This window comes from Erpetoichthys calabaricus, chromosome 18 (genome assembly GCF_900747795.2).
Source record: "Erpetoichthys calabaricus chromosome 18, fErpCal1.3, whole genome shotgun sequence".
Classification (NCBI taxonomy): domain Eukaryota; kingdom Metazoa; phylum Chordata; class Cladistia; order Polypteriformes; family Polypteridae; genus Erpetoichthys; species Erpetoichthys calabaricus.
The window spans coordinates 14,419,035-14,445,808 of record NC_041411.2 but is presented as its reverse complement, the minus strand read 5'-3'; the positions used below and the strand labels follow the sequence as shown (position 1 = coordinate 14,445,808).

The 26,774-nt window shown below is 42.2% G+C and overlaps 1 protein-coding gene across 1 annotated transcript in view; it reads left to right on the top strand.

Moving 5' to 3' along the window:
- The first annotated feature begins 10,883 nt into the window (after positions 1-10,883).
- car15 (carbonic anhydrase 15) overlaps positions 10,884-26,774 on the top strand; it is a 33,772-nt gene continuing 17,881 nt past the window's right edge. Inside the window, exons 1-2 of the mRNA XM_028824064.2 lie at positions 10,884-11,301; positions 25,958-25,993. Coding sequence (XP_028679897.1) covers positions 11,232-11,301; positions 25,958-25,993 — 106 coding nt within the window. The 5' untranslated portion in view covers positions 10,884-11,231. The remainder of the gene's footprint in view (positions 11,302-25,957; positions 25,994-26,774) is intronic.

Here is a 26,774-nt window from a genome sequence, read left to right as displayed (position 1 = left end):
GAAGCCAGCGCCCAGCTGGCAGTAACCAATATAAGGTGTGGGCAGGGCACTCAGACTTGTGTTCACACACACAAACCCACACTCTCATATGTGGGGAGAACATGCATACTCCACAGAAGAAGAGAACTAGCTGAGATTTGAACCCCAAACTCCCAATCCGCCCATACAACGATGACGGCGATTAAATCATGTTAGTCTTCACATGTAGCCATAACAACTCTGGGAACAAGTAACACTCACCAGGGCAGTGTCTGACCCCCAAACTGCTTCTGCGGTCAACAATTGACTGGTCATGGCGCTCTCGAGTGACGGTGTGCGGCATGCTGGTCACCCACCCTAACTTGAACCTGGAGCTCGAAGGCAGCAGTGGCCCAGTTCTTCTTCGGCCAATCCTTTTTTTCTCACATGCATCCATTCCTATGAAGAGAAAAATTAAGATTTTTAAAAATTTACCTTTTAAAAAAATATATATAATAAAATGTCAAGTTAAAAGCCTACTGTAGGGCCTCCCCAACTTTGAAGCAGCGCCCTTTGCACTTGTCACAGCACAGGCCATTTTATTTGAATAATAATCCCGGACATTTCTAAGTGCCTACTGCATTTGGAGCCTTTCAATCTGAAATTCACTTTATTGCAAATAAACCATTTTGGGTCGCCACATGCAGGGTTGCTGCCCTTTGACCCTTGACTGTCTTAAGTGGGTTTTGTGATGGATGCAGGAGCGAATGTGGCATCTGTCTCACTTGCTGGTGGCGCAGGGCCTGCAGCAAAGCGTTGTGGAGGGCGTAAAAACTGCAACTGTCTGCCTCTGCCGAGAAAGTAAGACATTTGACAAATGAGAGGAGACCACTCACTCCAGCAGGCTTGTTTGTTCAGGTAAGAGCTAAGCTGTCCCAATATCTCAACTAAAGTGTTCTTTAAGGTTCAAAAAGCTATTGCTTCAGCTACATGTCTTAGTAGAGAGTCCCGTGGTTCCCTGCCTTGCCAAGACTGAAGTACATAAAACGATCTTGCAGCTTCCCACTTAGTGTTACTAGAATTGTGAAATCCTTACATCCATGTCTGACCAACATGAAACACGTCACCAGTCTCCAGCCTCGTGATGAACAAGAATGAGTTAAAACGTACAATCCCTACACAGCAACTTAGCATCCCACTGGGTGATGTGGGCACTGATAAGAGTGCCTGTCACTGCGCGCCTCGACAGGGCTTTTCCTGGCTCCCAGCCTTCACTGCTTGGGCACAACTCCAAAGACGCCATGGGTGCCTTATCTGCTCAGTAATCGGAGCGCCTCATTGGGCAGAGTGCCACGATGCTATCGGCCCACGGCTGGAAGCAGATTCTCTTTATACAGATGGAATCCAGTGTTTGAAAAGGGCAGCCCAGCAGTTTAGTTCTTGGGAAGAAAAAGAAAAAAAAAAAAGTCCTAATAAAGTGACTCCCCCAGGGGAGCTGCAGTGAGCAGATATCCGAGATAGAAGCCCCTTCAATGCGCACTTCCATTAGCTTGACTGACTAAATCCGAGCTGCTCTTTCCTTCTCTAATCCATCATTTATTCATTTTAGACACTTGTCTCCCCACTAAATCCTCCTGTATAAATATACAGAAACTCCTTTAGAATAAATATGAACCTGGGCATACAGCAGACCCCCCATTTCACAGCAGGTCTTGATTTTCCATTGTTGACCCTTCATCTGCAAGAATGCCTGGCATTACCTACAATCTCAGAATTGTCCTCCACAGATCAGCAGGCTAAACGTATTAAAACTCAACAGATGTACAGACACATCAAATCTAATGAGTCACTCCTGTGACGTGGCCTTCTAAACAATGTCTCTCACCGGTGGGGGGCATTCAAACACAAAACAAAAGAAGAAGGGGGAAAAAAGTCTGTCATAGGTACGGTCATTCATTTTATGACTCCAGATACAGGACAACAGAAGCTATCCTGGGAAGATTGAGGACAAGAAGGAAACCATCCCTGGTGGGACAGTCGCATCAGGTATAAGGTGGAAACAAACCCATCTTAGGACCAGTCATGGCCAGGGAGCTTGTCTGTTGCAGTGCACATAGGCCTGTCTCTGGGCACACTTACACGCAACACTCCATCTATGAGGACCACCTAATGCAGGCTGCACAAGTCATGCCCCCCCATTATGTCCAGAGCCTTAGAAGTGCTTCTGTGAATGTTCAATACATTAGCACCATGCCCCATTTCATCAAAGACTTGTGCACTTTTCCTTAAAGTGGCACAAATTGAGCAAAAAGCCATGGCCAATACTTTACAAAAAAACATTTATGATGCCTCTTCATAATTCAACACCCCCTAAAAAATAATACCACTAGCTGTGTAAATTTCAGAAGGTGACGACTTTCAGAGTACACTTGCAGGGAGAGAATAAGCAGGCATGAAATGTTAGAGTTAGTCTGACCTTACAGACCTGAACTGTTAGCAGAAAGTGAAGAAAAGTCTGAGGGGGTCTGGCATCCTTCTAATAAGTGGAAACCAACCCTGCAAAAAGGGTGACACCCGTGACAGTGCCCACTAAGATTTGGATTCTGTCCACCCTGGAAATGCAGCTAGGGAGGTCTGCCAACATGAAGAGGGCTTGTAACAAACTGGCATTCAGCTAAAGTCATGACAATATGTTCACCTCTTCCATTTCAACAGCGACCAACATGACTGGTGTGGATTCACAAGGCTGGTGGTCACCTCTGAGGCCCTCGCCTCTCTCGTCAGCAAGACACTGGAGACTTTCTTGACAGTCTTCAGACAGGACTCACTCAGCTCCGATGCAGATGAAGAGAAGGTCACTTTGGGAGAGGTTGGCCCTCCATGACCCTGAATGTGGGTTGGAGAACTTCATGTGATTTTATGTGCAGGAGTCATTTAAATTTGAGTATGTCCCCCGTTTGTGACCAAGGATCGGCTGTGTTATGATTACAGTGAGTCAGGGCGCTTTGGAGAACTGGAGACGCGAACACTTGACTGATCTGAGAGGTTTTTATAGTGCCTCACTGTGACCACTCTTTTTATGTTTAGCCAAGTCAGAACTTTACTTTCTTTTTAGTTTTCTTTCCTTTTAGACATCCTGGTGTGTATTTGAGATGGTTGTTGCTGTTTGTTATAATATAAATGTAAAAAGCCAAATTTCACTCTGGGGACAAGTAATGTACAATCTCTCCATCTGTATTGAGTGCTGGAAAACAGGGAGGGGTCCACTTGGGGGACTTGTTTTATCTGTTGTGCCCTCCCCTGTCAGTGATCTAGTAGGTGTTTGAAGCAGAGCTGCTTGGACTTCTCTGAATCCTTATTAACTTTATCCATGCCTTTGGAGTGATGGCTTTGACGCAAGCCTATTAGTCAGAGGCAATGGTGGCTCTGTAGGTGGGGTTTCTGCCTTGGTTTGTACCTTCTCCCTGTGTCTGTGTGGTTTTCCTCTGGCTACTCTGCTTCTTTCTATATTAAACATGGCAACACAGATGTTCCTGTAGCGGCCCACTTCAACAGCCATGGACACTGTGAGAGGGACTTTAAAGTCACAGAGCTTATGGGCAACTTCAAAACACAGCAAGACAGAAAAGAATGGGAAGTTAAACTCATGCTAAAATTTAATACATTGCAACATGGATTGAACAGAGACAAGAGTTTTATGGCCAGATATGAGGATTGTGTACATCTCTCAGAATGACAGACAGCCTGTCTACAGATCCACATTGTTTTGAAAAAACTCATTACAAACTTCAAAAGACTTTGTTGGACAATTATCTTATCCAGAGATCCTGACAATACATTGTTCTTTTCTCTCTTGTTAAATTAACCCTAGCCTGAATTAATCTATTAATTTTTTACATTTTAAATTTCTCATTTAAAGATTTACCAATGTTGTTTCTTGTTCTAGAGTGTGTATATAAACATAGGGAAATCGAGTCTCTGTATTATATCTTGCCTGAAGAAGGGGCCTGAGTTGTCTCAAAAGCTTGCATATTGTAATCTTTTTAGTTAGCCAATAAAAGGTGTCATTTTGCTTGGCTTTTCTCTACATTCATAATGGAAACACGGTACAACACCCTAGTACTACATAATCTGTAAGGAATTGTGCTCTGATGGCCTTACACTACTCCATCCAGGAGAGCTCTGAGGAGTCAAAGTCAGGTTTATAAATGCTGCCGAACATGTCGCAGGTTGGTCAGACATGCAAGTAAGAATTGCTCAGCGCATTTGACAACACCACTAGTGCTACTGTAAAAAAAAAAAAAAAAAAAGAGAGCATTACCATCCAGACATGCATTTGCACCAGACAAAGAGTTCCTGGTCCACATTTTAGACATCAAATATTTCAATGAGAAGTAAAGAAAAATAGGAAGTTAAACTGAGGGTAAAATTGAATACATTTCAACATGGTTTAAATAAAAAAAAAAAGAGTTTTATGGCCAGATATGAGGACTATTTACATCACTCTGAATGACTATTCGATTTGATTGCAGATCCACATTGTATACAAAACTCCTCAAAAACTTCAAAAGACTTTGTTGAACAGTTATCTTATCAAAAGATCTTGACTATACATTGTTCTCCTCTCCTACTAAATGAATCTTAGGCTGGGCAGGCCTGCTAATTTTGACACTGAAGATGACCCACTTAAAGTTTTCAAATGCTCTTCTTTCATAGTGGACATATAAACACACAGACTCCATTTTCTGCACTATGACTTGCCTGAAGAAGGGGCCTGAGCTGCCACAAAAGTCTGCATATTGTAATCTGTTTAGTTAGCCAATAAAAGGTGTCATTTTGCCTCACTTCTCATTGTATCTATAATGGTTAACACAGTACATCACGCTACTACTACAAACATCAAAGAATTAAAACAATATTGCTGTCACACCCCTGAAGGTTGAAGAGAGGCTCTGAATAGATCAAGGGGATGTTAAACAAAGGCACATCCTAACAGATGGTTTCCTCACATCAAAGGGTTAAATTGTTTCATTCTTTTTATATCTACAGTGAGAATTGTTTTTCCATGACTGGAGACTTTGGTAGTAAAATGATGAAGATGAAACCAAAGAGCCCAAAGTGGACGAGGCTTTCCTTGTCTCAGGCCTTCCTCTGCTGGCAAACATGTCTCATTGTGACCAGAGAGGATAAGTACTTAGACAAAGATAAGAAAAGACATGCCGGGGATGACAAGCATACGACCTTAACAACAGAGAAGTCAGAAACAATGCTAATTGCAGAAATCAGAATGTTAAAAAACAATATATGAAGTGACAAAGCCAAAATGCTCCACTCTACTTGAAGTAGCTAGCATTACCTTTCTGTTATTGTAATTTACTCCATATGCTTGAACAAAGAGAGATGTGTGCAGTTATCTTTATAGCATTTGTATGATACACCATTGATGACAGGTCACATGACCAGCACAACAATATGGCAGTGCACATGAATATACAATAACTGTAATGTTGCCTGTGCACAAAATAATAAATTAAATATATCACCCCAAAAAAATCATAGTATAATGAACATTATTGCAGAGCAAGACAATTTCACAACAAATACAGACCCTGTTACAATGTTAAATCCTCTTTCCAAAATATGGCTGCCTTTGTTAAACTTCTTGGTTTAATTAAATTCTTTTTGTATCTAGAAATAAAAATAATCATTCCAGCTGAGAAAACAGAAAAAGGCCTGAGAATGGCCAACACAAACCTGTCCTGCTGGTGGAATTGGGGCACGGGGGGGTTGGGCCTCTTATGTTCTAACCACAAATAAATAAAGCTTACACTGACCAGACAGACTCACTATGCTCTCTAATATATTCATCCCTCGTCCCCCAATTTTGGACCCTTCAATGGAGCTCACCAGCTTCCATGTTGCTGGTGACTCTTCGGAATTTGAACAGTGCCTTTTGACTTGTGTGGGACATGTGTAACCCCAATGTTAAAAAAGTCTGGCCTTGATGCTGACAATCTTAACAATTTCCGGCCTATTTCCCACTTACCTTTCCTGTCAAAAGTTCTTGAGCGTGTTGTAGCTTCCCAACTCACCAATTACCTAACCTCTAATAATTTGATGGAACCCTTTCAGTCTGGTTTCAGGGCGTGGCACAGCTGTGAAAGTGCTCTGCTATGGGTAACCAATGATTTGCTTATGGCAGAAGACTCTGGACAAACCAGCATATTAATTCTGTTAGACCTCAGTGCAGCATTTGACACTGTTAGACATGACATCCTACTGTCCAGAATGGAGAACATGCTGGGTATCTCTGGCACTGCCCTCCTGTGGTTCAAGTCCTATCTGACTGATAGGCAAGAGTTTGTTAGTCTTGGCAACAGCAGATCCAACTCCGTGCCAGTCACACAAGGAGTTCCTCATGGCTCTGTCCTTGGTCCTCTGCTTTTCTGTATTTAAATGCTTCCCCTTGGCCATATTATCCATAGCTATGGACTGGGTTATCATTTTTATGCAGATGATACTCAGCTCTACTTCAATGTTAAAAGTGGAACTTCATCAGAGCTTTCTCAGCTCACAACCTGCCTTAGTGAAATTAAAACCTGGATGGAGCAGAACTCTTTAAAATTAAATTGCAACAAAACTGAACTCCTGCAAATTGGGACTAAAATGCAACTTAATAAAATGAGCTCCTTCCCAGTCCATCTTGGCAGTGATCTCATCAGACCTGCCTCTACTGTAAAAAATCTTGGTGTCATTTTTGATTCCTCCCTCACTTATTCCGCCCAAATAAATCACATTAAGAAACTTTCTTACTTTCACCTCCGTAACATATCCCGTGTTCGCTCCTTCCTCTCCTTCTCTAATGCTGAGAAACTTGTCCATGCTTTTATCACATCCCGCATCGATTATTGTAATTCCCCATTGGCAGGTGCCCCTTCTAATCTTCTATCACAGCTCCAGTTTATTCAAAGCTCAGTGGCAAGAGTCCTTACTCGAACCAGCAGCAGTGAGCACATCACACCCATCCTGCTCCGTCTTCACTGGCTCCCTGTGTCCTACAGAATCGAATATAAAATCCTACTAATAACCTACAAAGCTTTAAATAACCTCGCACCAAACTACATCAGTGACCTTCTCCATCACTATGTGCCTGCCCGCCCACTAAGGTCCTCTGATTCTGGTAATCTTGTTGTGCCCCTCACTAATCTACACTCCATGGGTGACAGGGCCTTCAGCTGTATAGCGCCCAGACTCTGGAATGACCTACCGAAATTAATCAGGTCAGCTGACTCCATGAATTCTTTTAAAAAACAACTCAAAACTCATCTGTTCAGGAAGGCTTTTAGCTCTACTTGACTTTATTACCCTTCTCTCAGTTTACTTCTCTGTCAAGATGCTAATGTAACCTGTGTGTGTGCTAGACCATCAATTATGTTGTCTGTTTTTTTCAGAATTTACTGTCTTAATCTTCTTTATTTATTTATCTGGTTTGTACAATGCTATATACTGTATATTCTGCCGTTCTTTATTATATTCTGTAAGTGCCTTGAGCATGGGAAAGGCGCTATATAAATAAAATGTATTATTATTATTATTATTATTAAGTTTTACCACCCATGAGACCTGAGAGCAGAGGGAGCTGCAAACCTCCATCCAGAGCAGGCTAAGTATCTCACAGGTCAACAAGGCCACAAGTGTGGGATATGCCTGACTATATTGCTTTTTGATAAATTTATTATAATACAATAACAGACTGGCCCATTGTGCATGCATATTGATGTGGTCAAGAGTGTGGATTTTTGAGGCCTAGCAACCCAGCCAGGGTTGACCATTATCTTCCGCTTGAAGTTGGTTCAGTAAAGGGAATAGCAGTTTCAGATCCCTTTAACAGCGCTTTTACGAACAGTAAACTGTGAACGTTGAAACACAGCAGCTTAATTATGACACGTTTATGCGTTTAAAACCAAAACTCAACTTCATAATGAGTGCAATTGAAACGATTAAAGGAGTCCGATCGAGGTCATAGAACGGTTTCTGAGCAATTCTGCCACCAGGGGGCATCTTCTACCAGCGGTAACCTGAAGTCGCAGATCCCCAGCTAAGTAACGCCAACGAGGCGAGGATCGCCCTGCAAAAGGTGCTGCGCACCAGCGGGCAAATCCTGTTGAGGTTTAAAAGGCTGAAGCAGGCAATCCGCATCTGGCACCAAGAGTAAAACTTAACATGGAAATGAACATTCGGCCACCGCCCTCATAAGCCACAAACGCGCCTCCCGTCCTCCGAGTTCGTTTTAAGAGCCACTTTTCTATTATTTACCTCTCTAGAACTCCCCATTATAAGGTTACCAGGGACTGACCCCTGTTGTTTGGACGTGTGCCAGCCAGCGGAGACCCGACAGATTTGTGCAGTACAGTTCCTACTCTAAAATGACTCCCTCCCCGTATAGCTACCTTCAGTAAATTTAATCAAATTGACGGCTTTACATAACCGAGTCTAGCAGCATTAATACAAATGTCACTGGTGTCGCTCTAAAGCATTTGATTGACACCGAAGCAGCCTACGAATGTCACTCCAGTAAGCCTTAGTCTTGCGGATTGTTGACGTTACCACCGAGCTCAAGTTAACGTTCCTCAAAATGAACACTTTTTATACTCGGACAACGGCACAGTTAAGTGTATTCAACTTAACGTTAATACGTTTTTATGTTAAACTGCACACTACTCTGCGCTGTTTTTTTTTTTATTCAGGGGTGGCGGCTGTCCAGAATTGTGCCTGTAATTCCTGAGGCATTTTTCCTGGCAGTCTAAATTTATTTTACATAAATCAGTGGCCCCATTTTTGAGGTAACTGTTACCCCTGCACCTTTGCAGAGTCACACAGAAAGTTCAAGACTAACGCATTTTTTCCGAGCACCACGGCTGTTTGCGGTGTTGGAGGCTCGTTTATATTCGTTTTGCGTTCCACAAACCTCCCGCAATCGGCGCACCCCTCATCACAAAGGGTTTTCTGATTTATTTTCAAACACTAAGGCTCTTAAAACTCGGACTACATTTGAAGTGTAATTATAAAGTAAGTGAAAAGACATGGTAGACACCGAAGTTTGTGATTTTAATCCATTGTATCGATTTGCTACTGTAAATGATGGTTTGGTGTTAATGACACCCCACCACTCCACTCACCGCAGTGCAGGGGACTTGGTCGCGGAGTTTGCTCACATAATTGCCTTAAGTCATTTAAATATTTTGTTTTTGCAGGGTGTATGGTGGCGACACGGACAACAGGTTGACCGGTTTATTAGAGGGCACGGTCGCCATTCACCCCGAGAGCGCGTCTTTGGACATCACCACCACCCTGTGAAATGCTGATAAAATAACTCGGAGTGGGCCCGTTGATGTGCTACAGGCGGATTACGAATTAAAAATCAAAAGTGACAAAACAATTCAAGCGTCACAACGCAATCCAATAAAAGCCCCCACCTGCCATGAATAGAGTGGTCTCGGAAACAGGCTTACAGACACACAGCGACTCGGTAGGCAGCTTCACAAAGTGGCCAGTTGAAAACTACACGTTATTCCGAAACCCCAGATGATAATGTCAAATAAAGGAGTGTTGCACAGTCTCTCGTTCGGTGTATTTAGTGGGCATGTAGCTATAAAAGCTAGACCGACCACTGAGGGCGATGGGGTCTTGTCAGCCTCCTTCATCGAAAGCAGATCCTTATTATTAATGCACATTTGCATTACAAGAATTAAACAGAACGAGCAAACGTTATTTAGAAGCTGCCTGTGTGCAGTTCGCACGTTCTCCCTGTGTTTCCACTCACATACCCGTTTAAGTGACTATCACACCGTTCAGTGTTGATATACTGCCAGGGGAGGTTGCAGACCCCCTTCGCTTTAGTATGCGGCGCTGTCTATATTTTCTGAACTGTTTCATTCGCAGGGGCCTGAGGTATATCTTTGCAGCACATTAATTTTATAATACACCTGTATTCGTTTTATTTCCTTGTTAATACAGATTGCTGTTTGCACTTGGAATTGTTTTGATTTACAGAATGTCTGTAAACTTGCTTAATTAAACTGAGAGGGGGCTGGAGCCTACCCCAGTAGCGTCAATCCCAGAAGGGATGGGAGATCACCAATGAGTGGGTGTCAATACAATACAATACAATACACAGAACAAATCCTCAATACAGTATAAAAATAAAAAAAAAATTACAAGTATGGAGCAGAATTTAACAGTAGATGATATCACATAATATGATTTGGATTTGAAATGATATGTGCGTCCATGGAGATGGGGTGGGCAATGGGTGAATGTGCAGACTAAACAATGGACAAAGACTTGATGCGGGGATTGCTTCCACCTGCTTTTGGGTTTATGAGAAAAGGGGATATCAAGTGGCGCTGTGTTCAGCGCAGCAGTGCAGATGGATTCAGTCAGTGTGGAATTTGTCAAGTGTTCTGCATGTGATTGGTCATGTCCTGCGATGACTTGTGTCCACTTGTTCGCTTAGAATTTATATTCTCACCGAGACTGTCGCTACATGTTGGACTTCCCCCTCATCCCTTCTGTGATAGAACTTGGAGAAAACGCATAGATGTAGCATAAAAAGCAAACACAATTCATAGTCAAGACACTATATAGAAATGCATGGATTTATTTTTTGCGCGGACGGCGCTTTGTTTGTGTTACTATGGTAACACAAATTCCAAAGGTTTTAGATCCTATTCAATATTTTAGGGTGCGTCACATAATTAATTATATCATTCACATTGTTTTTTTTCCAGGCACCATTCAACATTTGTACTAAAGAAATCAAAAGAGATCATGTTTAATTAAATAAAAATTTGCATTATACAAGAAGAGCAGGGAGGAGGTGTCTGAAGCCTCACTGCTGGTCCAATGGGCAGCTGTCTGAGCGTCCTTAAGTTTCTCAATAGCCCAAGCATCTGATTACAGAACGACGCTCTGCACGCAGCGGGTCCACTTAGGTACTCCGGCAAAAGGGGCTCGAAGGTGAATGAAGGAGCGTCAAGGACCAGCGGAAAACACCGAGTTCAAGGTTAATCGCAAACCGTGGACATTGTTCGGCCGATATTGCTTCCTCATGAATATTTAACAAGTAACGGTTCTCCCAGCCGTAGTAGTCACTTCTCTATCCTGCCGCTCGTATAAAAGGCTCCTCGTCCAGCATACAGAAGAGCTACGTGGGGGAACCGAGAGGATATCGAGTCTGGGCTCCGAGTCTCGGCATTTTGTACCAAAGCAAGATGTCAGTAATCGCGACAGCTTCCTTAACTTTTCTCATGCTGCCTTTGATGTGCCAGTCATCTGAAAGTGGTAAGACTTCCGCATAATTTATTTCATTTTTTGCACATGCTCGTTTCTCGTTTACTCCTGTACAGCAAGTGGTTTCATATCTAGAAAGGTTAAAAAATAAATAAATAGTGTAAGCAGCCGACGAATGTCTTAATACAGTGGCCGGTTTTTAAAGCGCGAGTGATTAATGCTACCTTGGTCCCCGTCCGAAACAAGCGGAGCGTCTATAATAATTCATTTTTAAGATGATGTTATTGAATCATCAAGATATGTTATTTTTAAGTTAATATCTTCATTCGTATTTCCATAACCTAAACCAGTCCTATCTCAGTCCAGAGTGATAGGATGCCGGCGCCCACTCTTTTAGTATATGGTCAGAACAAACTCGTGAAGGGACGCCAGGCACTCTTTGGGGGGACGAAAAGCGCAGTGCCACCCTACTTGTATAGGAAATGAAAGCTCAGGCCCTGGGCTAAGGATTATTTTAACAATCCACACCGTTACCCCCTGCCGATTCTTTCATTTGCATCCTTCGAAGAGACTACTCAGTCATACGTTCCCTTTTGTCCCGTCTTCCACTTGTTCTTTTGTTTAACAAATTAAAATATCAATCGCAGTCTCCTTTCTCATCATTTCAGTTCACCTGCCATCAATGCTCACTTCATTCCTTTCTTCAGTTCTCACTTTTCAGTTAACTTTTGACGCATTCATAAGCAGTATCGTCTTACTTGTGTATTCTTTTTTGAAGCCGGACTTGACTCACGTTTACTTCTTTATTTCCACGACAAAATAGGCATACAAAAGCAAACGGTTTAATTATGGGATGGGACAGTTTCTTTTTAAAACTTAAAATCATAATGTTCGTCATTGGCTATTATTTTAATTTGCAGATTTTCACATAATCCGAAAGTAACCATGCGAGACAAATTCTTATAAAGTGCGTTTGAATGCGCGCATCTAATTCTCTGTCTTAGCTTTTCATCGAGTACTGCGATTTAACTGGGGGCCTCTGCTGGACTGCCCCCCGACACCCTGGGTTATTTCCAGTCTTGTAGCCAGTGACACTAGGATAGGGTTTGCCCACGACTCACCATTTTATTAAGCGGTTTTCCGGGTATTTTCAATGGGTGGCAGAGGTTGGCTCTACTTTCACCAAGCTCGACGCGCCTGCGTTGGCATGCCGGCTCGATCGTTATGCGCGCAGAATTTTCACTTTCTCCCATTATCTCTCTCTATCGCTGGGTTTCTCTGGGTCCCCCACAGCGGTTTCCACCAACTCCCCAAACCGCTGCGTTAATCGGTGACCCGGTATCAACGGGGTGTGCCTTCTATGGACTGCATGATACCCTGGGGATCAGAAAGTGGGCGGGTGGGTAGATTTCACCATGTCCTCCCCAGCCAAACAGAATTGACATTTCCCGTCACCCTATTCTCACCATTTATGACATTTGCTAAAGAAACCTTCAAACATAATCATGATGTGACAATAACAGCTTGTTACTCCTGAAATCTGGACAATCCAAAACATCGTCGGCGCTTAGACTTGCAGCAGTGATTCTCAGTACCGCGCTTATATCAGCGTTCTGCACAGCAGACAATAATAACACTATAAACCTGTAATCCTAACCTTGAAGTACATGGGGAAAACGCTCAGACTACCACACTATTTTCATACATTTATTATACAGTGAACGTTTTAGAGATTGGCAAAGGAACGACCTTACAACGAGATTACCCAGGAATAAAAGCAGCAGCAGCGATTACAAGTTCTGATGGGTCTGTCGTCTTTGTAAAGTTCGCCCTTCGATTATATTCACAGCTGTAAATGAACACTCTGCTCTGTTCACCCCGCTTATATTTTCGTGTAACACCATAAGGTTTGTTAGATACGGCAGCAGAGTTGTCAAGAGTTACCGCCTCGTTGCTTTCTGAATGGGGTCGACATGTTCTCCCTCCTGCTTCATGAGCTGTGTATTTTAGATCACCCGGCGCCTCAACATCGCCCGGTGAATTGACCTGCCCCGCGGTGCGCGTTCTCCTACTGTATTTTGAGCTTCTTTCTGAAGGGATAGGCGTCGGCTCCCCGCGCCCTTGTATTGGCCCAGGCGAATTAAGACTATACATGGACCAAATATCAAAGCTGTCTTTGTTAGTTTGTTCACAGTTAAAACGTTCTTCTGGTTCGAGTTATCTAGTAACTCCTAAATTTGAAATTCATTTTTTTGCCACGATTGTTTTCTTCTGAATTCGCTAATGAAAAAGTACAGTATTCAGATCAAAGTTAAATATAATTTAAAAAGGTAAACACAACTTAATCCCTAATCTATGCATAGTTTACGTTATCCAACAACACTTGAATTAGTTTCTTCTTATGGCCCGAGAATCAACACAGCGGCTGCAGAACACTCTGAGGGACAAACCGTACATGAACTTATCTGATCTTTGTATGTTCTCTTCATAATGTGGGTGTTTTTGCCGTCACTCTTAAATTGCATTGGACAGGTAGAAACATGCAAGTAATTAGCAAAGGAAAATGGATGGGCGGCGGATTGTGTTGCCTCTTTAAGGATCCAACATACTCGGTTCGAATGCCACGACCGGTCGTCGTTTGTGTGGAGTCTGCACATTCTTCTAAAGTGTTCTTAAAATTTCCTTCCACGGCCCCTCAAGACGTGCAGGCTGTGTTGATTGGCGATTCCAAATTAGCTGAGTGAGTGGGCGGATCCAGGGTGGATCACCCCGCATCCCTGAATGGAGTCAAGCTGGTCCGAGAACGTTATGTACGAGGGACGCGTCAGCTGGCACACAGCCATTGACTGAGCGCGGAAGGACCACTCCACTTGTGCGCGTGCGCTAATCGGAGACCGGTAGCGCGAAACTCAGAATACAGTTTGAGGCTTCCAAAAAAGAAAATGCGGGCTGAAGGAGGAAAGATGAATAATTTAACAGCTCAAGAGTTTCTGCATATTCAGCTCAATATACATCAATCACTTCGGCTTTGTGCAGCGGGCTCCTCTGCTAATATCACTCTACTGAACCTATGTACGGATATTTATATCCTCATTAGGCATAAACGAAGGCACTTGGTCTAGCCGTTTGCCCCCACTACCTACCTGTTTACAGTAATTGCTAACTAGCATTTAACACGTTTCCTGATTTGTTTCACTGCCTGGTGTTACTTTAGTGCCTTGACTAATGTGTAGGACGCAGGAGGATGGCGGTGGTCCATTCATCACGTAAGTGGGCAGCCGCTCTCCCTGGCACAGCCCACGACTTTCACATCCCCGTCTCTGATTCAGGAAATACATTTAAAACCACAGCACTCGGAGGGGCTGCACGTACACCGACTCGTCAGGATCTTTCCAGGCCTACAGCACATTTTTAAAAAACCACCGCTTCTATAAAGCCGAGATCAGACATCCACTTGGGCGGTTAAACTGTGCGGCTTAAGACTCACTGGATCAACTATTTTTATTTTAAATTCTAAAGTCAGTGGAAGTACCGCGTTTTGAAACGAATCACATCATCAACATGCATTTTAACTGAAGGGAACAAAAACAAACTTATTTAGGGTTATTTTATAATGCTTAACAAGGGATGATCACAAGGAGGCATAAAACCAAAGTAACAAGGGCATGTAATTAGAACGTTTCTAGTGATTTCATTTTTGTCTGAACAGTTCTGAAAATTTCATTTATTTATCTGTGGTTAAAGTGTGTTGCCAAATACAAAATTATCATGTGTTACACAATATGGCCAAAGGAATGCGGACACCCCTGTAATTTATTGAGTTCAGGTGTTACATGGTATCAGGCACAGCCTTGCAATCTCCACTGACAATCACTGGAAGTTGAACTGAAGAGCTCTGTGACATTAAACATGGCATTTTCACAGGGTGCCACCTTCACCTCAAGCCTGTACATGAAAGATCTGCCGTGATGGATCTGCCCCAGTCAATGTTAAGTGATGCTTTTGTTAAGTGCAAGCATCAAGGAGCAACAACAGCTCAGTCGCACAGTGGCAGATCTCACAAACTCTCAGAGCATGGCCGTCGAGTGCTCAAGTGCATAGCATGTACAAATCACCTATCCACTGAGGCAACATTCACAACAGAGCTCCAAACCACCTCCGGAAGCAACAGCCGCACAAGATTTGTGCGGCAGGAGCTTCATGAAATATGTTTCCATGGTTGTGCAGCTGCATACAAGCTTTTTCTTTTACTGTTATACTGCCTTCCCATGGGCTCACCACCTATGGGAAGGGCCAAGGAGGTCGGGTGCAGTGTGAGTTGGGTGGTGGCCAAATGCGGGGAACTTGGCGGTCCGATCCTCAGCTACAGAAGCTGGCTCTTGGGACGTGGAATGTCACCTCTCTGAAGGGGAAGGAGCCTGAGCTAGTGCGCGAGGTTGAGAGGTTCCAGCTAGATAGACTCGGACTCACCTCGACGCACAGCTTGGACTCTGGAGCCAATCTCCTTAAGAGGGGCTGGACTCTCTACCACTCTGGAGTTGCCCCCGGTGAGAGGCGCCAAGCGGGTGTGGGTATACTTATTGCCCCCCGACTTGGAGCCTGTTCATTGGGGTTTACCCCGGTGGACGAGAGGGTAGCCTCCCTCCGCCTTCGGGTGGGGGGACGGGTCCTAACTGTTGTTTGTGCGTATGCATCGAACAGCAGTTCGGAGTACCCACCCTTTTTGGAGTCCCTGGAGGGGGTGCCAGAGGGCATACCTTCTGGGGACTCCCTCGTTCTGCTGGGAGACTTCAGTGCTCACGTGGGCAATGACAGTGAGACCTGGAAGGGCGTGATTGGGAGGAATGGCCCCCCCGATATGAACCTGAGTGGTGTTTTGTTATTGGACTTCTGTGCTCGTCACGGATTGTCCATAACGAACACGATGTTCAAGCATAGGGGTGTTCATATGTGCACTTGGCACCAGGACACCCTAGGCCTCAGTTCGATGATGGACTTTGTGGTCGTGTCGTCAGACTAGCCACATGTCTTGGACACTCGGGTGAAGAGAGGGGTCGGAGCTGTCAACTGATCACCACCTGGTGGTGAGTTGGCTTCGATGGTGGGGCAGGATGCCGGTCAGGCCTGGTAGGCCCAAACGTGTTGTGAGGGTCTGCTGGGAACGTCTGGCAGAGCCCCCTGTCAGAAGTAGCTTCAACTCCCACCTCCGGCAGAACTTCGACCACATCCCGAGGAAGGTGGGGGACATTGAGTCCGAATGGGCCATGTTCCGTGCCTCTATTGTTGAAGCGGCCAACCGGAGCTGTGGCCGTAAGGTGGTCAGTGCCTGTCGTGGCGGCAATCCCCGAACCCGTTGGTGGACACCGACGGTAAGGGATGCCGTCAAGCTGAAGGATGAGTCCTACAGGACCTTTTTGTTCTGTGGGACTCTGGAGGTAGCTAATAGGTACGGCAGGCCAAGTGGAATGCAGCTTTGGTGGTTGCTGATGCAAAAACTCGGGTGTGGAAGGAGTTTGGGGAGGTCATGGAGAACGACTTCGGATGGCTTTGAGGAGATTCTGGTCCGGCGTCTCAGGAGGGGGAAGCAGTGCAGTGTCAACACTGTATATGGTGGGGATGGTGCTCTGCTGACCTCGACTTGGGACGTTGTGGGTCGGTGGGGGGAGTACTTCGAAGACCTCCTTAATCCCACTAACATGCCTTCCAATGAGGAAGCAGAGCCTGGGGACTCGGGAGGTGGGCTCCCCCATTTTTGGGACTGAGGTCACTGAGGTGGTCAAAAAACTCCTTGCTGGCAGGGCCCCGGGGGTGGATGAGATACGCCGGAGTTCCTCAAGGCTCTGGATGTTGTAGGGCTGTCTTGGTTGACACGTCTCTACAACATTGCATGGACATCAGGGACAGTGCCTCTGGATTGGCAGACCGGTGTGGTGGTCCCCCTCTTTAAGAAGGGGAACTCGAGAGGAGTCAGATGAGGTGGCTCGGGCATCTGATCAGGATGCCTCCTGGACGCCTCCCTGGTGAGGTGTTCCAGGCATGTCTAACCGGGAGGAGACCCAGGGGAAGACCCAGGACACGCTGGAGGGACTATGTCTCTCGGCTGGCCTGGGAACGCCTTGGGATTCCCCCGGAAGAGATGGAAGAAGTGGCCGGGGAGAGGGAAGTCTAGGTATCTCTGCTCAAGCTGCTGCCCCTGCGATCCGACCTCGGATAAGCGGAAGAGGATGGATGGATGGATGGATGGATGGATGTTATACTGCCTTATCAGGCCAGCTTCTGTGCTTAACACTTAACACTTGCTTGCCGTCAAACCTTCCCCACTTTTCAATATTTACCAATTATCTTTTAATTTCATTTTGAGAAGACTTGGATGGATACTAACTACCAATCTCTTTCTCAGTCTCTTGACTCCCAAGACATTACTTTTTAACTACAGTTGTCACTATATTAGTTAGATAACATGAAGATGCTGTGTCCTCCAATCATGAAGGCAAAAGCATAGCTAGTTAACACTACACCTCAAAAAGAGTGAGCAACATATCTGAGTGTTTAGACACAGCTCTCCTTTATGCGATAACTAACTTCACCAAATGAGGCAAAAATAAATAACTAAAATACACCCCTTCATAGAAATCTCATTTCATTTCTGGGTCAGAGAAAGTCAGAGCTGGAAATGTATGTAAAAATTACCTCCTGGCCAAATAAAACACATTCCACCTTTCTCAGTGGATATCAAGTCTGCACTTATATTCAAGTAACACAATTTCCATATTTAAAACCACTTTGTTTTTTTAAGGACTGCACTCTGTGGTATCGGTCCATCCTTCTTATATTTGGATGTCAGACCACAATTTCATATTGTAGCTTGTGAATTCCAATTTAAGGGAAGATCACAGGAACAAATATATATGAGCAAATGATACAGCCAAGTAAAAGAAAACATGGACTTCATGGAAGTCCTGACTGATACAAATGAGAGTCTTTCTGATTTGGTTAAATAATCTGGAATCACAGACTGTCATGACTATTTAGTCTTCATCCTCTGTGCTTCCACCATATTAAAAAGGTACTGCTAAGCTTCCCTTTTCTTCTGGCAGCCTCCAAGGAGTTCAGCTTCCTATTCTTTGGATGGAGCTCCTTTACAGTTCCTGCAAGGAGGTATTTATTTATGTGCACCCTAAATGATAAATTGCCTCTACCTTTCCCTCGTCTCACCTGTCACTAAACTTGGGAGGCTAAGGTTGAGCATTTGAAAGAGGTGTTGCCATCTTAATAGTCCTCTTAACATTCTAATCATGCCACATTGCTCTCCTATGTTGCTTTGAATTACATTATTGTGCCCTGTTCTAAACTGTCGTCATCACTCACTCCCTGAATGATGTCCTGCACAGAAATATGAGTGACACTTTGCACTCTAGTCCAGAAGTTTGCAAAGTTCAGTCACACTCATTGATTCATCATGTGACTATAAACAAATTACAGTACCTGTCTGTGTTCCAGTTTTATCTAGTTGTACTATAATGAGATATTTGGGATGGTATTCACTAAAAAAACATTTTACAGTGAATAATGTTTGGTTGTTTTTTGTTCATAAAATTAATATCTATATACTATATATAATTAAAGGCCATGAGATATGAGATACTTATAGAGGTTTATCTTATTTTTATTTATTTTGTCTTTTTTCTCTTTCTTCAACATGTAAAGAACTTTGAGCTGCATTATTTGTATGAAAATGTGCTATATAAATAAATGTTGTTGTTATCCTATCATCCATTAACATCACAAAGGATTAAACATGTTGCTTTTCCTCCCCAGCTTAATTTCCCAGTCTTTTGCTTTCTGTTTTATTCTTGAATGCTTATATCAAAATCTTTAAAACCATAGTCATCTGTCCATCTCTCTATTCCCAAGACCGTTAAAACCATAGCTAGGCATATTGGGTGCTAGCTGTGGCCCAAACCCCAAACACATCTACAGAATAATTATTCAGACTGTGCCAATATACCATTACCAATGGGACCAACACAAAAGACTTGGGAGTAAGTGTAGTAAGTAAAGAAAGCCCATACAAATACAAGGAGGATGTGAACACTCACGGGATGGGTCCATGTAGATGTGATGTACTGTCTTAGAGTTACTTCACCACAACCATGTTGTTGAAAGACAGAGTAGAAGTAGAGGGTGCATTTATCACTTTACTTTATTTAGAAATGTCAAACTACAGAACCTTAAAGCACCAAGCTAAATAAATGATCTGGAGAAGGTCAAGAATTTAGAAATATGAAATAGGTTCACCTCACCTTATCTCCTCATTCCTCCATTTTCAGTACTTAGATTAATCCATCAAGTATCTGAGACAGCTAATCAAATTTAGGCTTGTGGAGGGCCACAGCCAATCCCAACTACACTGGGTACAAAGCAGGATGATGTATACATCATATAGTGGTAGTGATGTGTACAGAGTACACTCATATTCTTACTTGCATGTCTGACTGACATGACATACATCACCACTCTCCAGCACCATGATAAACAGAAAGGCTTAAAATGTCAAACTTTAACAGGCAACACAAATTAGCTTACTTCAGGTCCCCTTACTTCTGTTGCTATGCTCCACACAACTGTGTTAAAAATCAACAAGTCCAACTCAAGACACACTCACACATACATACACACACATCGAAATGAACACAGTAACATTACATCTTCTGCAGCAATGAACTTCTTGCATTTTAGAATAAAACAAATTCTCACAAAAATGTTTTTTGTAAGCATGTATTGGACATCATCATGCCAACATGTCTAAAGCCTTAAAGATTCATCTAACAAATTGCATTTACTGTATATAAAAATGAACATCTTTTTAGAATTAATCCCTTCTCTTCTCCCTTATTTTATATTGATTTTGTTTCTTTAGTATTAAAATCACACTAGAAAAGTCCGTCCACCAGAGACATTCATTATTTAAAAATTCTGTCTTATTAAATATGTAAGAAGCTCTTCTTATCTCACATGCAAAGTTGAACTCCCCTAGGGAAGAGGTGCAGGAGTTGAAGTAAATTAGACAAAAGGCTTAAAAATGTATTAAGAAACCTGATTGGCTTTTGTGTTTGACTCTATACAATGTTTTTAATTTAAATATGGCTATACATCAGATGGCATTCCTGAAAACTCTTCAGTGTTAACAAGGGTAGCACAGTGGAGCCACTTGACAATATCAAAAAAGCATGCCAGTGAGTATTTTTTTTTTTTTTATACACACACATATATATATTATGTATTACCTGGTAGGTGACCACCCAAATAATTAGATTGCGATCAGACCTGTAGATGTAATACTCAAATCTTCACCCTGTCAAGTAAGAGAACCAGCCACCGTGGCACAGCGTCTGAGGCTCTGCATCATGCACTGAAGTTCGATCCCCGCAAGGGGAAGCAAAGGTGTATACACCTGATGAGCCCCAATTAGGGTGAAACATGCGTCATATACTCTTTGTATTATTTGACAGGTACTCTATGGCATGTCTATGATCTGCTTCTTGCAGCTGAGTGGGCATGAAGGATTTCTGCCGATTGGCTGACCAACCAAAAGCTTTACCTTGTAGGTTACCACCCACATAATCGGACTGCGATCAGAACTATATTATATATATATATATATATATATATATATATATATATATATATATATATATATACACACACACACACACACACACACACACACTTACAGTATAATTTAATTCACACTCTAGTCACTCATAATAGAATTGCATTACTGAAACCCTCCAGACAATAAGAGAGAAAACCAGCTCTGTGGTGACATGGGCATGGGCACAATCCAGAGGACAGCTGTAAAAACAGCACAGGGCTAAAAAAAGAAAAGCAATGGGTAGAGATAACTGGCCTGAGCATCTCATCCATGTTGCCCTCAACAGATGACTGTTGATGACAAAGTGACAGCTTCAACATGACTGAGCATTTTTTTTTTAGTCCTACTACCTTCTGTGTACAGACATTAGTGATATTTTTTGCACTTGCACTTTACTCAGAGTAGTTTCTCAACACACACATTTTGCTATTTTGGTAGAAGACATCTGACAAATCATGTGTGTCAACTGTACAGAGGGACCGGAACATCAGAGTTAAGTCACTGTGATGCGTCTTTTCTTCAAGAACAAAGAGTCTTAGCTTTTTTATTTTAGTAACACATGCTTTTTGGACAGAGAGATGCACACAACTCTTCAATGCACAAATTTTAGTGACAACAGATTTTTGTGATGTTAGAAAGACCATGGTGAATGTAATTATGATATTGCCCAGAATAAAACTATTTTAAAATGGTATCATTAGTCTAATGTAACAATATTAAAAACTATGTAAATACCAAATACAAGTATACAAAAAGCATAAAAATTACAACTAGAGGTCAATTAAGGTAGATTACAACAGAAATTAACAGAATTGCATACACATATAATTCTCTTTCATTTCTTCTCTATAGTTCTGCTTATACAGTTGTAATATTTTAAGAAATATTTTTAACAAAGTCATTCCACCTGTATTTATAGCTTTCAACAGGGCAGAGGATGTAGGAATTGCGGTCACCAGATATTTGCTGATGCACTTCTTCTCCCTGGCAGTTGGGGTCCACTGCTGTTGCCAATTTCCTGTCCAGCCAATTTCTTAATTAGGGACCAGTTCATGATATTAAGATAAGAGGATTTTTAAACCAACAGCCTATTTCTGACAACCAATGAGTATATTGTGTGTAAACTAATATTGCCTGGTAATGTCTTAATATTTCAAAACATTTTATCCAAATAGCTACAGAGATAGCTAGCTAAGATGGTATGGAATTAGTCTTTTAATCCCTGTTTAAGTTCTTATAAGTACAGGTGTCTTATCTGACTTCTGCAAGTCATCCATGCCACTCTCAGAAATCACTCCCTGCTCCCAAAGTTTTCTGTTGATTACATCCTTTGCACCAAAAATACCAGTGAAACTATTTCATTAAATCTGAAAATTTTCAGGAAGCCTTCAAGTCTTCAATTGGTCACATAATGACCACACAGACTTAAATGCAAAGAGATAACTAATTATGTATAATGAACACATAATATAGCTATGATTTTTTTTCTATGGGGCACCCACTCTCAAAATCAGTTTTTCAAAGTTAGGATGTCTCTATGTGCCTCATTGTAGGTTAACAAAATGCAAATGAACTAAAATTAAGTAAAAGGGTTTGCTGCACAGTAATAGAAAAAAAACTGTGATGAAAGCCACAATGTAAGTCAAATAAAATTATCCTGTAAAAATACATATTTGAAAACTGAAACACAATACACCCTAACAAACATACTAAATACATTCATACATACATACACTCCTGTATGCCTTAAGGTGTCGGAAACTGACTACTGAGCATCAAAAGAAATAACTAATAAAAGAAGTAAAACTCCTACTACTGGTAATTTCGAAGTTTATATAAACAAAGCAGACATGTAGCTGGCTATCTAAAGAAATGATGCAGCAACAGTAGCTGCCTTTTAATGAAGACATTTGTTCAAATGAAAACCAGGAGCAGTCAAGGGGCCTCAGGACTAGGGTAAACAGGGAGAGCCACCTTTTCTAACATACAAATTCATTACCACACTTACCAGGGTCTGGGTTGTTATTCTGTCTAAGTCTCTGCATTTTGATCATTTTCATTTTTCATCTAATACTACCATTTTTGAAGGGACCCAAAATGTCCTTAAACCTCCTTAATTAACTATAGCAATTCAGACATCGACACTGTGCTCCAATACAGTGTTTTAACAATGACAATCCAAAAAGAACAAACATCAAGTTTTCTCCAACACAATTCTAACTTGTCTTCCTGGTGGCTTTATTTCATGGTCATAAGAGGAGGAATGAAGAAGTATTATTTATTATTGGTCTTAAGGACAGTAAACAAAACAGGTTGTTAGAGAGCAACCTGTCAGGTTTCTCACTTCCAGATAGTATGTTCATATTGGAAGTCATGGTTTCATACTGCACAATTTTCTGTATATACACATTTAAAATTTGAATAGCTGAAATAATTTATATCATATAAAGAATTGTAGGGGGTGCTCATTCCCAAACCCCTATAAGCATCAAGAAAGTCAAAAATGACAAGAAAGGAAAATCAATAAAGGTTCAAAGCCACACAGAACCTACATATACAGTACACTTGTTTGTCTAAGACTATCATGTAGGGTGACTGGTTCACTGTCCCACAAGTACCTTACAAACACTCCTTCACCCTTCCCTTCTGCCAGATTAGCCTTTGCCAATAACTCGCCTCCCAATCTCACCTAAAGGTTTAAGTCCTGTCTGGTGCACCCTAGGAATCACTTTCGAGTTCCCAGATGCCAAATAGAAGCCCTTGGAGCTGTAGGCTGACAGCTCCTTCTAGCGTACCACAATGCTTTAACTGCCATAGACAAAGATAGCTGAAGTGCAGACAGGCTGCCCTGCCCATCAGTAATGGAAATCCAAAGTGACCTGAAATGATATGTGGGACTCTCCATATTTTAGTGAATGTTCTCCACTGCCAATTCCTAATAAATCTTTCCAGTAGTACCCCCTGGAGGATGGGTCACCCTCTTATATAAATGTTAAATCAGAACAGCAGCAGTCACAAGATGGAACAGGGTGTGTTTCTAAGCTGTGGTAGATGGGGTTTGACATTGACTGTGCTTCAATCAAGAGAGCGCTGGGATAGCTGAAGCTTTTAAATGGTGCATTTTGTGCATGTGAAGGGGCTGAATATATATCATGTTAAGACTGGCTGTTTTTCATAACGTAAGTGCTGATTAGAAACGGTTCTAATGTAATCAGACAGTCATTCTAACCACCACTGACCTCAACTTATAAAAAAGCATAGTTAGGAAAGAACTGTGAGAAGACAAAAGAGCTGTGTGGTTTATTTAATTTTCATAAACATACATAAATTTTGTCTTTTACTTATTTTACACTAGGGGTCTTCGCTCGCCAATCCCCCCGGCCTGCGCTATGCGCCAGCCACTTCACGTCTCTGCCACTTGCATATGTGGATTTAATTTTCACCAAACAACAAATCTTTTAATTCTCACGGATACGCCTCTTCATTGGGAAGAAACACTACTTTTCCCTGATGGCAACACAAATTAGACGATCTGCAAGTCTCTGACCTAAAGTTTAAATCCGAACACTATATAAGATCTCTTTTCGCTGTTCCGTTATTTCACCAAGTAATAATTTCCGTTTGTTTGCACAATTACGATCTTTACCATCATTTTTTTGAGACTTTCGAATTTTAGTACTTTCATTATCTCTAACATGTGTATTGCGCCAATATTTGTGAATTCTTTACAACGTTCTACTTTGTCATCTACTCTTTGTCTTTTATTTTCGGCCCTGTTCGTGGTTAAATCACTTGGCACAAAGTCTCACGGGACATGAAAACATCTCTCAGAAAAAGTCACGTCTTGTCCCAGGATTTTTTTTATTATAATCTCTATATATAATCTTCATTTGGATCTTGATCTTTGTTTGTCCGCGAATGAATTAGAAGAAGAAGCACTAGATGGCAGTACAGAGACAGCTAAAACATAGGCATTGCATTGAGAATCTCCTCCAGGCTTATACTACTGAAGACTGTAGTACACCAGTCACACCTCAAAACACAGACATTCAAACTAAACAAATTATTGTGCTTTAAATTAACTAATCTTTATATATAATCTTAATTTGGATCTTGATCTTTGTTTGTCCGCGAATTCCACGCATGCGTAGACCACCTTCCAGTTTAGTATGTTGTTGTTACTCACGGATGTCAACAATGTGCCGGAATAACGAAAGGGGTGGTGGACAGTGTTATGCTGGTTAGCTCCTGAGGCCTGGTTAGAGAATGAGATTGCAGAAGATAAAAGGTACGTGCCTACGTAACATATGAATGAAAGAAAGACAGTGGGTAAAATGAATGACAACGTAACAGCACATTCCGGAAATTATTATTGTTACATTGTAGCCGGCGAGTGCTACGCGTCTTACAGTTGTACCGTGGCTTGCTCACATGTCAGTGAAGTGATCCCTATTTATGCTTTCAAGAGCCTGGATACCTATGTGTCCCCCTTTTATAACCATTGCTCCGTGTACATTGCCTTACTCTTTGGATTGCCACAAAGCAACCTGCGAGATTGGAGAAAGCTTGAGAAGAGATCGTGAGAGGAAACGACAGCATCGTGAAAACAAGACGGACTGTGAACGGAGAGAAGCAGAAATGCTCCTCCACCACCACATAATTACTATTCGGACAGTGATTCCGAGTAGGCCGTTCCTATCGAATCAATATCCAAAGGTTTTCTTTTGTAATTTTGTTTCCCTTATAAAAAATCATAATGCTGTGCGACGAAGGGCCCAGTTCACGACTGGCAGCCGCATTTAAACAGGGAGCCCTTCACAGACAACTTTAACATGCGCAACGTAGTTGGGCGCACATGGCTAGTAGAGATACTGTATATTCTTTAACAGTATACAGTCACTAATTTCCAAAATGATTGTCAAAAGGATCCCTTCATGACGGAGGTGGGGTAACTTGCCAACACAAATGCCAAATGTAATCTTTATCTATTAGGTTTTGATTTAACTTTGTTTACAACACTTTTTTATTTTGAAATATTTTCTTTTTTTATAGCAAAGTGGTGTTACAACTCGCAGAGCAAAGACTGTGGTAAGTACTTTCAATGAACTACCTTATTGACTTACTGGTGTTTGAAGATTTGATTCAAGAGTCTCATTACTATTGGCTTAGTAAAGACTTGCTATGGAAAAAAAAACAATAGACTATGTCATATAAAATAATGCCAGACTAAACAAACACTTTAAGTACTAAACTGTCACTCAGGTCCTGCCCCACTCTGTTTCACATCTTCATATGGAGCGGCTGTCTTTGAACCAAGGCCTCTGAGTCAATAAGCTGCAGTTTATCCAGGCGAGTTATAGGAGATCCCTTTTGTGTAGTGGCAGTGAAGGTCCTGAGTTCAATTCCCATTGCTGGTAACGGCTGACAGGACTCATCACCCTGAGTGAATTCTTGAGCAGAAACAAATGGCACCCTGACCCAGATCCTCTCAGGAGAGGGACTAGTGTAAAGTGAAAGGCAGGCATACCTGATAGTGTGTTGAACTTACTGTCACATACAATCCACCCTCAAAATTTGGTATCCGACTGACCATAAGAGTCCTCCTTTAGCTATTAAACTGGCTACCCTGTTTTTTTAATGACTCAGAGGTCCTGGGTTTTCAGGATTCCGCTCTGCGCGTGGATGTGAAACAGAGAGGGGCATTGCCAAGATGGATTTCTTGCTGGTAACATATAAACAGCTGTAATGGCCTGAGCAAACAGTTTAAATTAAAAAGTGATGGAGCAATAAATTGCAGGAAACAGATAATTATGTTGGACATGTTCAAAACAGACCTCACCACATGTGCAGACAAACAAAGATCTATGCC